General features: G+C 37.0%; 1 protein-coding gene across 3 annotated transcripts in view; it reads left to right on the top strand.

The window, feature by feature from the left end:
- The window catches only part of LOC136782865 (eukaryotic translation initiation factor 4 gamma 3-like), a 43,060-nt gene that overhangs the window by 17,230 nt on the left and 13,698 nt on the right, over positions 1-12,132 (top strand). For all 3 annotated transcript variants that reach the window (XM_066742576.1, XM_066742575.1, XM_066742574.1), the window contains 6 exons: positions 3,374-3,729; positions 4,255-4,503; positions 4,639-4,762; positions 4,850-5,035; positions 6,414-6,610; positions 7,525-8,584. In XM_066742576.1, the coding sequence (XP_066598673.1) occupies positions 3,374-3,729; positions 4,255-4,503; positions 4,639-4,762; positions 4,850-5,035; positions 6,414-6,610; positions 7,525-8,584 (2,172 nt within the window). The remainder of the gene's footprint in view (positions 1-3,373; positions 3,730-4,254; positions 4,504-4,638; positions 4,763-4,849; positions 5,036-6,413; positions 6,611-7,524; positions 8,585-12,132) is intronic.

Genomic DNA, 12,132 nt, shown 5'->3' with positions numbered 1-12,132 from the left:
AGGTAGGCCAACTAGGGTAGATTGGGTTGAGCTGGGTTAGATGGAATGAAATACACGTCGCTATGAAATTCGATGGTGCTGCTGAGCAGAGAAAGCTTAAATTAAGCGGAATCAAAACGTCTAGGATACAACAGAATAAACTTAACATCAAACATGATTAACAAGGGTTCTATTGCTTGAATTGTTTATATCGATATCCAATGGCTCAGATTTAGGTTAGATTCTAGCGCCCCTGGGCGGCATTCTAGACGCTCTGCGATATAGGTCAATCGATAAAATGCTTTCCACCTTATACCACCGAGAGATATTCGATCTTTTTCTCGTTTATTTTTTGCTCGAATTGTCTATGAAAATATCTCAACATTCATTCATAGATATAAGCTTGCTTCATTAATGATTGTTATTCAAGAAAAACTGGATTGCGCGATAAGCATTCAAGATAACCATAATTTATTTATATTCCTTTTTCTATCACTCTTATAACAATAGTTTAAAATAAATTATAAATAAGTTATTCTATTGATTAAAAATACTGTTGAAAGAATTGTTTCCATTGAAACATTTATTGCATGCTTAAAATAGTTATAAAGTCATAGCAATTTTAGCATACTCTTAAACACTGCAAATTAATCAAAATTGGCTTCATTTGCTGCCTTTCATTTTATTCTAAATATACCATTACCTTTTCCAAAGGAAATGTGTTTTTTTTTTTTATATTTTCCTCCTAATTTAAAAATAAGATCGTTTAATGTGAACAATTTTAGCGTGCCTTTGCGACTGATTTAAATTTAAATATTATTGTAATACACATAAACCGTATTATTGAGTGATGATTAAATTTCTACCGTTAAAGATCAGTAATTTTTAGTGTCTTATGCAAATAATATGCAACGAGTTAAATGTTTCCAAAAATGTTAAATTTGTGTTAATAGCCTTTTGTTAAAGCGAGTAGCGAATTCATACTTTACAGTCATTCGACTGATGAATTTCGACAAAAAACATTAAGTTTATCATGCCTATCGAACATCGATAATATATTTCATACGCCTACAGGTTTAGTGGCAAGCAAGCGCACCCATATGATAAGTATCGTAGGTCGCTGGATGCCACGTGGCGAATTTACGGACATTCTAACCTCACTTTTACTTTCGCGCCATTCAGACGCGGACCCGCACTAGCTGCGATTGTACATATTCTTGAATGTATTATCGGCGTGGCTTCATTTCCTATATCATTCGAACTTTATCAATGGTCTTTCGCAAAGATCGATTATATATATATCTACGTTTAAATAGGTGGACTTAAAAGCGAGCATCTGTAGCGCGTTACGTGCGCGAAGAGAAGCTCATTAGTAACGGCGAAGGGGAAAGAAGGTTGCGTTGCGTCACTCATTCCTCCGGAAATGACGTTTGAATTAGGCGCGGCCCCTCCACATTCCAACTTTAAGTCCCCTGGTCTGGTCTAGCCTTCTTTATCAATGCATTGCCATGACTTTGCTCTAGTCCATACAGCGTTTTCTTCATTCAACTATTTTACATATTTACTGAGTACCGACATTCCAATAATTCTTCCGTCTCATGAAACTTTTCTAAATTAGTTTTCTCACGACTAGGCATATTTGATTGCTAATTAAGCCGAGGGCCTGAAATATTAGCGAAAATTATTAATCAACTGTATTAAGTTTCAGAAGTGTTATTGTCGATTTCTTATCCGAAAACTTAGCAACACTGCTGCATAGCTTGAATCATCTTGTTTTCCAAACTTTAAAGGAATTACTCTTCTAAGAGAAAAATATTGTTTCAACTATGACTAATGGGAACGGTGAGAGTGACGCACAGAGCTTAGAAATTCGAAACGAAAAAAACATGGTGGTAATATTTTGGTTCATAAACTTTTCATGAGGTAAACCATATTAGAATTGTCAACATAGAATGTATTTGGAAGTAATTAATATTGGATTCTATGGCATGATTAATAGCGACCCGTGCAAATGAAAATGTGGTTATGTATGAGAGAGCGAGAAAGATAGAAGGATGAATTGGAAGCGCGGTAAGTGTGGTAACGTCCTAAAATGCGCGAGTACGTCCCTGACAACAGCAAAGCTTGGCCTCGCCCCCCTTTCATGACAATCAATGCACCAAGAGAACTACAGATAGCAGCACTGCTCCAGTCCTCGCCCACATGTACAAAGATGGCCGCTCACAAGGCTATCTTGTCGGTTTCTTCCTTTTCACCTAAAATTCACCAGTAGTTCGTGTCTAACTCCACGCAGTAATAAGATTTGAACAAGTTAGTCAGTGCCTCTTGCAATTCGAATAAACGACATTGTGTTCTTCAACGGTGAGACCAACAACGTATTCTACTTCTATCTCTTCGTTTCTCTTCCCTGCAGCACCTTTGCTCTTTGTCATCATTTCATTTATATCGTTCGTCTGTCTTTTTGCCTACTCCATTTTTTTTCCTACTTAATTCTCTTCTTGCCAGCTCCATACTGAGTTCCTTAAATCTACGTCTTTTCACTTTGCCAAAACACTTGGAACACTTGCGATACTTTCGAATCTCGAAGTTTTCATATTGTTACCATCGATATTCTTATTTTCTCTCAATAATACTTTTGCACTGCGCAAACATGGCACCAAACTTATTCATCGCCTCGTGTCAGATCACATTGTTTTAATAACTTTCATAACCAATGAATTTACTTGTCATGTATCCAACTGATCGATTTTAACTTTGACACGCTTTTCATCAATTCGTCATGAGAATCTAATATTTCGCATTCTTTATTAAATGTATATACGAGTTTTTTATTTTTTAAATATCTCATTACTATTCATTCGTTAATTGAAATATTCGCTAATAAGAGATACGGATCATCCGAACTCGAAACATTTCTTAAATTGTCTTTTGATCTTTTCAAAAGAGCATTTATCGATAAATAAAACCGATAGACATTAGCTTAACGAATGATAAATACGTGACATTTATAATTCATGCTTGGCTTATGTAATCATGCGACTGCTTTGAATTTTATTTTGCTTCGTTTAATTTTCCTCATGAAATTATCTTCACGCGAGGTATTATACGTTCATTTTTATATAAATATTTTTCTTATTGTCCTTCTGTACAGTCTGTACGTACTATAACTGTAGAAAAATTTAGCAATAAAATGAAGAATGTTTCTTGACGTTTTACGATTTAAGATTAATTAAACGATATTTTTAGAATGTTGTACGACAAAAGATTTTTCTTTCCGTATAAGAAATATTGTACAGAATAATATCGGGAGCTAATCGATTGTAAGAGTGCGTGGGATGGAATGGACAATTCTAGATGTAAACAATACTGACATGATGTTCTTATTATTTTTCAGGAACAGATTTTCATGCACCTGGGCAAAATTACGGTGCCCAGGGGGGCCAGGTGGGAGGGGGTGGGGGTAGTGTAGGAGTACCCGGGGGCAGAGGACCTCCTCAATTGGGCGGAATACAGTCAATAGGCCAGGCGGCAACAGGTATACCGCCAGGGGGCCCAGCCGGTGGTCAACAAGCACCGCCGACACAATCTTCGGCACCGGGAGTTCAGTCACAGCAGACTCAAGGGCCTGCACCTACTACTACTCCTCCAGTGCACACACCTTCCCCTCAAGAAATGGGGAAACAAGGCCATTTGCAAACGCAGCAATCACCGATTGTCTACATGCCTCAGCAGACAAGGCCTAGTTCTCAGGTTCAACAAATTTATTTTTATAAAATAAACAATTTAGTGAGCTTTTAACCTAAACTTACTGCCACTGTATCTCACAGACTCAGGTTCACTCACTAAAATTAAGTAAAACAACTATTTATATTTACTTAAGAGTTATTCTTGCAAAATTAACAAGTAAACATAAATTTTAACTAAATTTGGAATAACAAACGAGAAGAGAAAACTTATTTCAGTGTTGTGAGTGTTTGGTTTGTTCTTCGTCTTGCAGAGATCCATGGTAGTAAGATAAGGTGATAATTCTAAGTGGTTGCATAGTGTTAACTGACAAGTAGAGACTTTGGATTTAGAAATTAATGATTAAAAGCCAAAGACTATTATCATTTTTTATGATTTATAGTGAAATAACCTGAGATTTTCAACTTGACAGGTTCTATGTATTAAAACTTAGTTGTTTGTTGTATACTTATCATATGGCTTTGTGACTGGATCTAATTTAGTTAAAATGCTTCTGAAGTACGCAATGTAAAGTGCTTTCTTATATTTTAGAACTACTATACTGGGCCACGATCGCAACAACCTAGGAACCTTAGCCACAGGGTTGGGCAAGGCGGTAGTGGAACAACTCAAGTAGTTGGAATACCAGGTGTTGCAGGTGGCGGTGGTCAGCAACCAACAATGTATTCACATTTAGCTAGTTTACCAGTACAATCGACAATGTATGGTATACAACCCGCTATACATCCTGGTCCACATCAACAGCCCGTTTTCTCCATGAATAGCCAAATGCCACTTCAAGTAAGATCATTCATTCTGTACAGTAATTGATAACAAAAGATTTTCAATAACACAATTTCACACATGTAAAAGTTTATCTAATATTTTTTTAAAGGAAAGAAACTGTAAATGTGCTACAAGTATTTTTTATTATAGTTTTCTGGTCCACCTTCGAGGCATCCAGCCCATCAAAGTCAATTTTATGCTCCACCTTTTCAAACCCCTTTACTAACATCAAATATGTTTGGATACACGCATGGACCAGCAGCTCAACCTAATTGTGAGTACTGTTAAAAACAATGGTTATTTTAATAACTAATAAAATATCTGGCGATTGACAAATGTTAAAATTGTTTTCTTTCAACAGATTTTTACCACAATAGCGCAATAAATTTGAGGGGGACAAGTGCAAATGCTGTAAGTGTTGGTGCACAGCATGGAGGCCCACTTGGCAATGCACAAGGAGCTACAGTAGTGCCACAAGCTACTATACAGCAATCCACGCAACAACCTCAATCTATGCCTCAAGTAGGCATGCCTATAACCTCGTCTGGTATGTACCAAACATTACATCAATTTTTAAAATCATTGAATCTTTTTAATAACGATTCTTGAACTATGACAAACATAACATAGGAAAATCTTCCATAATAGTAAAAAATCTTAAACTGAACGTTTATACAAAATTTAGTTTAAATCACACTCTTTAAGATGTTACATTACAATCCAATATAAAATTTCACAGAGAATAAGAAAGTTTAGTTTCTTGCAATAAAAAGATCATTGAAGGTACAACAAATACATTAAAAGTTTTACAATTTTTCTTAGTAAATGATAAGTCAAAATATAATAGCTTGATAGAAACTAATTATTTCATAATATGAGTCTATTAATTGCAAAGAAAATCAACTCAATGGGATTTTCTGTTTCAATGTAGTTCAGAGAAAAATTAATATTTTATTACTTCTCAGAACTATGCATTATAGCACACTCAAAAGAAACTTTGTTTTGAAAACCTATTTTGACATATTTCTATAAGATAAGTTTCATTATGACCTGAGATTTGGGCGGTTATAAATTACCCTATTGTTTCCGCCCTCTTGCATGCTTGCTACTTACCACTTACCTGCTGTTTACCGTAACCACGTGGGTCGTATTAGTAAAATTTGTCGTTTCTATTTATTTAAATGTTATTACTAAACATCGTATGGATCGTATTGCTAGTTTAATTTTTTAAAGAAAAATAAATACTAAAATAATTGTTAGTAAAAAAGAATGTCTTTTTCTTAAATGTTTTTGATCAATTGAGTCTCATGTAATCAAATGATACGTTAACTATTTGTCCCAAAATACAGTTGGTGTTAATCAGCTGTAGTAACGTGCACGCTGGCATCGCCAAAACTCCGGTTAAATAACGCTTTTACGAAAATGACCTTTCCGATCTTAGGTATAAGGCTTAGCAGCTGATAGTCGAGAACTCATTTGTATATTCTGGGAAATACGAACAATGCGAGCAATTTTTGGTTCTTCAGTCTCATTGATACCTGAGTCCCAAAATTACCCTCACCTATCTACCTACCTACCTACCTTCCTACCTTCCTGCCTACCTACCTACCTATCCACTGAATACGTTTAGGTTAAAGGAAAAGCTCTTCTAATATTTTAGCTTAGTCTGACTACTTCTGTGTCTGCCAGTGGTCTTTGAATTCGTTAAGATTGCAATTTATACTAAAATACCAATACTATAGTAGCGTCGGTTGTCATAGCTCCAGTTTTTTTAAACGAGTATTTGTAACAATGTTTGTGAGAGATAATAAATATCAGTTATATGGTAAGAGTATATTGTGTTAGTGGTTTACAATCCATATTCTATGTGCAATTATTGAAGCGAGTAAAGGTATTCTATTGTATTTTTCCATATTTTATTACAGACCTCTACGTTGGTCACAACGGTGGTTCGGCCAACGCAGCTAATAATACAGCAAAAAATCGGAAACCTAGGCGACAAAAGGCCATTTTGGATATCGTTGATCCGAAAACTGGAAAAAATATAAGTGAAGAAATTTATGAAGAAGAAGCCGCCACACAAAGTGGTGAATCGAGTAGTCGCGAAACCCCTCAACCACAAGTGAGTTATCTTAAAATATAATTAGTAACTGACTAAAAGAATGCATTTTCATTATCTTTTGATGCTTAAATGTGTGCTTTACATCAACGTGATGGATTTCTTACAATCAATAGCACACTACAGCATCTTTTGGTCAGTTAAATACGTGTTTGCATAAACCTCATAGTCATGGACTCTTAAAAAGAATTAACTGAATTTTTAGTAAGTCTATATTGATAGAGAAATTACATATATCATATTTCTACATAGTGTGGTGTTATGAATAGTTTGGCGTTTTGGACATCCAAGCGCTGGACTATGAAATTCTGCTTGAAACAAGATAAATTTTAAGCTTGCTAATCGCACAACAGTCTTTTCGCGTTGATGCTCAGTGTGGCGATATTAAAATTGAGAGTGTTCAACACATTATTTTTTTTTAAATACTATCAGCAGTATTTGACAAAAATAATGATATTTAAAGGTATTACAATGAATGTAGCTATCAGCTTTGCAGCAGCTTCTCTAACAACGCTTACCTTTATCAGTATAAGCGTGTCAGCCACGTAATAGCAGGGGCGAAAATATTGCCACGTGATGGACAAGTTTAAAATCTTTCCTATAGCGGAAATGTAAAAAATGTTTACTTCAAAATATTATATACATCGTTTTCATTAGTGTTTTGCAGTGTATAATGCATGTTTGAAATAATCGATGTAAATTCCATGGCTGTAAGGTGACAATCATTCGTTAAAATCTTCAGAAATTGTTTTTCCTTTTTAATTTTCTCTACGTACATATATGTATATATGTGCTTTTTATATTGTTCTTCGGCGTATGATTTGAGTTTGGAGCCAGTTTTTAGTTGTTAAAAGTATAACATGACCGATGAATAGTATGTATCGCCGCCTATCACGAAGATTTGGTGATTGTTACAGAACAACGGTGCGGAGGTGGTTGCTGATTTCGCGGCTCGTGTTATGAAGGCCGCGACCGAAGAGTCTGACACAAGCACAGGCTCTCCGGTACCGGCAAATACGTCCGATAATGCTGCAATTGCTCAAAATGCAACGCAGACTTTATCGAACGTCCAAACAAACTCTAATAACGATACGAGTAATCGGTCTAATACCGAAACTTCAGCTTCAACTTCTTCAACGTCGACGCAAAATATAGCGAACGTCGCCTCTGTATATCATATAGCTAATACCATTAGCAATGTCGCTCAAATAGATTCTTCTCGTTCTACGGTTAAAACTGACTCGAAGCCGTTGCAGCTCCCTGCTAAAGAGTTCCAACCTAGAACCGAAATAAAGACTGTGCTATTTGAGGAAACGCCGCAGCCAGCAGTACCTATTGTCAACAAAGATAATATTCCTGCACAGACTGCTAGCAGTGCGATGGTGTCACAGAACGCTGCAGTGATAGGAGCCTTGGCTACTCCAGTGCCAGCAGCAATCGCTACTGAAACTGAAACTAAGAACAGCATCTCCAGCAGCGGTGGTTCGTCGGCAAGCGTCACTCAGACCTCGAGCCCTTTCACGGCTGTGCCAACTTCGAATGTACCGGAAGTCCCCAAGCCGTCCGTCACTGCCCCTAGTGCTAACCCTGTTCCTGCCAGGGAACCTTTCCCCAATTTATACAAGACTACAAGTCCACCACCCAGAAGAAAATCCCAGACTCATGCACACGTTCAGCAGCAACCCCAGCAGCAGCAACAGCAGCAACAGGCCTCCAATATTGCCACTGAATCGCAGCAACCCCAACAACAACAGCAACAACAACAGGCGCCAGCATCCACCACCAAAGATAGTAACAAGGATCGAAAGACTCGCGAGAAAAGTCTCAATTCCAGAGGTGCTACACCCACTCCCACGCCTACCGCATCTCACAATCTACCTGATCATCATCAGAAGCCTAATGGTGATGTTCTCAGTGATAAACCTGAGCCTGCTGATGCACCTCCCAGGAACGAGATACAGCCAAAGCCACTGGATGGTAAGCCGAGCAAATATTTAACATCAACTTTTTACAGATCTTGTTCGTTGTCTCACTTTCAACTTGGCGCTCGGTGCTTCCCTCTGCTTCGTTCCTATTTATTTCAGTGGGTTTTTGGTAACAATTCTTTTGCTTCGTCAAGCAAAATTGCATTGTCCTTGTTTGAAAATCGACCATTTCTCTGAAGCATCGCATATCTTTTATTGTTGCAAACGTTTATAGAGGGTTTCTCAAAATATTTCAAGTTTCTGGTATATGTAGTCATTTTTTGTACACTTGTTTCAAATCTTATTCAATATTTCAAACTTTTTAAACGACTCGGAAGTACAGATAAAATTTTTCACCTTAAACGGTGACTCTTCTTCTTAATGCTCGTCTCCTAATAATAAGCGATCAATCAATTTTAATAACATGGGCCTCGCGTGAGGCCTACAAATCATATATACAATTTTTTTTTTTAGAATCTTTTACTTACGATCGGATTTACTTGTAGTTGTGTTTATAATAATAGCTACTCGTTTCACTAATCAAACTCTTGTTTGTGAAAGATACCTTCGATAACATTGATTTTATGCTTCCCTTCTATAGTGTATTGCTTATTCGAAACACGCTTGATATAACTGTTGATCAATAATGATAGGACGAAAAGCACAAAGTTGCTTCTTAGGAAGAGACAAGGGGAGGGAAGAGAGCATTGAGAGAATTTTATCTCTCGTAAATGTCTCACACTATCGTCTATGATATTTTTAACCAATTACCTCGTGTCTTTACTAAAGTTGTTAGTTAGTGTTAATTTTTGTTTTAATTTATTTGATATTAAACTGAGTTTAATAGCTTATTTAGTGCTGGGAATGAAGTATAAAGTGATAAATTAAGAGTGTGTGACTACCACAAGTTGGATTTCACAATGTGTTATGTTGAATTTCTAGTTCGTGTACCATTTATTTAAATGAAAAATTTAAATATTTCCATTGCATCAAATATTAAATAATAATTATTTAAAACTATTTGAATCCTATAAGCTCGTTATTGATAAAAATTTCTCAAAGAGAAAACTTTATGTTGTGATTAAAAGTGAAGAATGCCAATTCATAAACGATATTTTTTTCATTCAAAACGATTAAAATTTAAAGAACATTGCTTGGCATCCCGTATGTTATATCTAAGGAATTTGTTTAGTTGATTTTTCTCAAGTGATAAAACTTTACAAGTATTATACACAAAATGGGGAATAAAAAGAAGGGTAAGCTTCATACATTTCTCTTTCGCACGTGGTCTGTACAATCATATTGTTTCGTCCTAAATTCCATAGTATTGATAAAATGTTTTTGGATAAGAATTTCTTAAATTAGTCTTGACCCAATTCTAGTAAATGGCGGTGTGTACGAAGGATGATCTTCAAACAAGTTTCTCAATTATTGTCGTCGCGTTGTTCTCTACAAAATTTCTCGAATTCTCTAGACTCTTGATAGGAACTCGATTGTTTTTTAACAATATTACTGAATCTATACCAGACTAGTTTGACTCGTATTGTTAAACCGAATCAACTTTGCTAAATTATTCCACGAGCTCCCTCGCACATTTGCCATATTACATAGAGATAAATTTTAGCTTTAGATAAAGGTTATCAAATCACATCGTTTAATTGCAATTAGCTCCATTTCCGAGAAGCATTAATCAGGCTGTGAAAATTGTTGTTGGAATTTGGCACGTTTTAATCTGTACAGTTGAAGAGTTTGAAAGGTCGAGCGAAAGATGGTTGAAATTTGAGAGTTTTACGTTGGTTCGAGCGAATATACGGGATTGTGTAGTGTTAGAGAGAGCACAGCAACTCTTTCGTGGAAGCGAGGAGTGGGGATCGGGGTCGGTTGGTGTTGGTAACGCAAGTGAGCGGGCGAATAATCTTTGGTCATCAAAATGTAAGGCTACGGCCTTTCGCAGCAAGTCTGGTCGGTCTGCGTTGCGCTCATTGGTCGCGCTCGTCACATAATGACGTCATCGGGAAGGCCGAATAGCCCGAATGAAACACGAACTTGGATTCGAGTGCACGAAAATGTCCGAGCTCGGGCCGAAGAAATGCGAAACATTCCGATGGCACCCCGAGGATGAAACTACTTGAAATTTCTCGCCAGGGGGACCCACTGTCTTTTCTCTCCATCCCCCCCCCCCTCACCACACGTTATATACGTACACAGAAACTATCCATCTCTCTCTCTCTCCCTCCCTCTCACGCTCCGTTCACTCTGCCCCTTTCTCTCCTTCCAAAGTTTCCAAGTCCTTCAGTAGCCAGCACGTGCTGTGCTAGCCGACACGCAATTTTTACCTTGCTCGGTTTCTTATTAATTTCATCCTTTCCCCCCCCCCCCCCTTTTTTAAGGAAAATACTTTTTTTTTTAACTTTAACGTAACTTATTTATTTTTTAATCTACCAGTCGTTGAAACTATTACGCTTATTAACAAGATTTTTACTCACTTTATTACATCCATTCAATCGCATATTTATACATAACTATATATTAGCGTTGTATACTTATAGTTAACCCACTAGTAAGCGCAATTCGATTAATTGACACAATCGTATGATATAAACAAATTTTTATTTTTTAAACATTTACAAGTGTATCTTATATATATAAATCCAGAGTTAAGACGGAGAACCGCGAGCGCCCTTTACACGCGCGTAGGTTTGCCTTAATTTTTTCTTCGTTTCGTGTGATATTGGAAAGTCAGTTTTACCATAAAGACTCGTGAGAACCGTCGTCGTTACTTAGGAAGATTATATTTTTTACCATTATTTATATTAAGAATCGTTGCATCGAGTGACCGGAGGTCGACCAGACGGAAGAATATTTCAAGTGCAAGATGTACGTATTTAACCAATTTTTACCATTTTCTCACATTTTCTCTCATAAATCACCTAAAAATTCGCCCACTCCAAGATCTCTGTCCACACACACACACACACACACACACACACACATATCGTTAAAAGTTAATTCTGTGTAGAGTTAAAAAGAATGAACTAGTGACTTTTGGGGGAAAAAAAGGAAGAAAATCTTATTCCTTTGTGGTTAATCGTGTTCGGGGACAGAAAGAATATTCGACGTACGTTGGATCGCGCGGTGAAAATAAAAATCCAAGGATCCCCCCAATATGCTCAAATATGGCTGCCCGACCGTGAAACGAAGAGTCTAAAAAGATTTCCGTCAAGCACAGCTAAGATTCTCCTCGAATCTTACTCGCACCGTTCTGGTACCGCTCTTTCTCTCGTTTCTAAACTTTACGGAATCGTCCGGTATAGAATTTCTTAGGAGCATGTGCCAGCATGGTGAAAATATCAATCACGTTTTCACCACGTGGTGTGCCAGTCTTTTTGCTCGAGTCTCTCCTTTTCGCTGCCAACCATATTGTTCGAGATCGGGATCGTTTTACAAATCGAATCGCCAAGATTAATCGTCGTTTCGAGCCGAACGATGTTAATGGTCGTGGAAAAAGCTTTCTTGTGTCTCTCAACGCATCGTTAAAGCTCGGCCGAAGAAAAAAATGGC

This window comes from Prorops nasuta, unplaced genomic scaffold, assembly GCF_024137725.1.
Source record: "Prorops nasuta isolate Cenicafe-Biocafe unplaced genomic scaffold, Cenicafe_Pnas_1.2 PNAS00030, whole genome shotgun sequence".
In the NCBI taxonomy this organism is placed as follows: domain Eukaryota; kingdom Metazoa; phylum Arthropoda; class Insecta; order Hymenoptera; family Bethylidae; genus Prorops; species Prorops nasuta.
The sequence above is the reverse complement of the archived record's forward strand: the minus strand, read 5'-3'. Positions and strand labels throughout refer to the sequence as shown.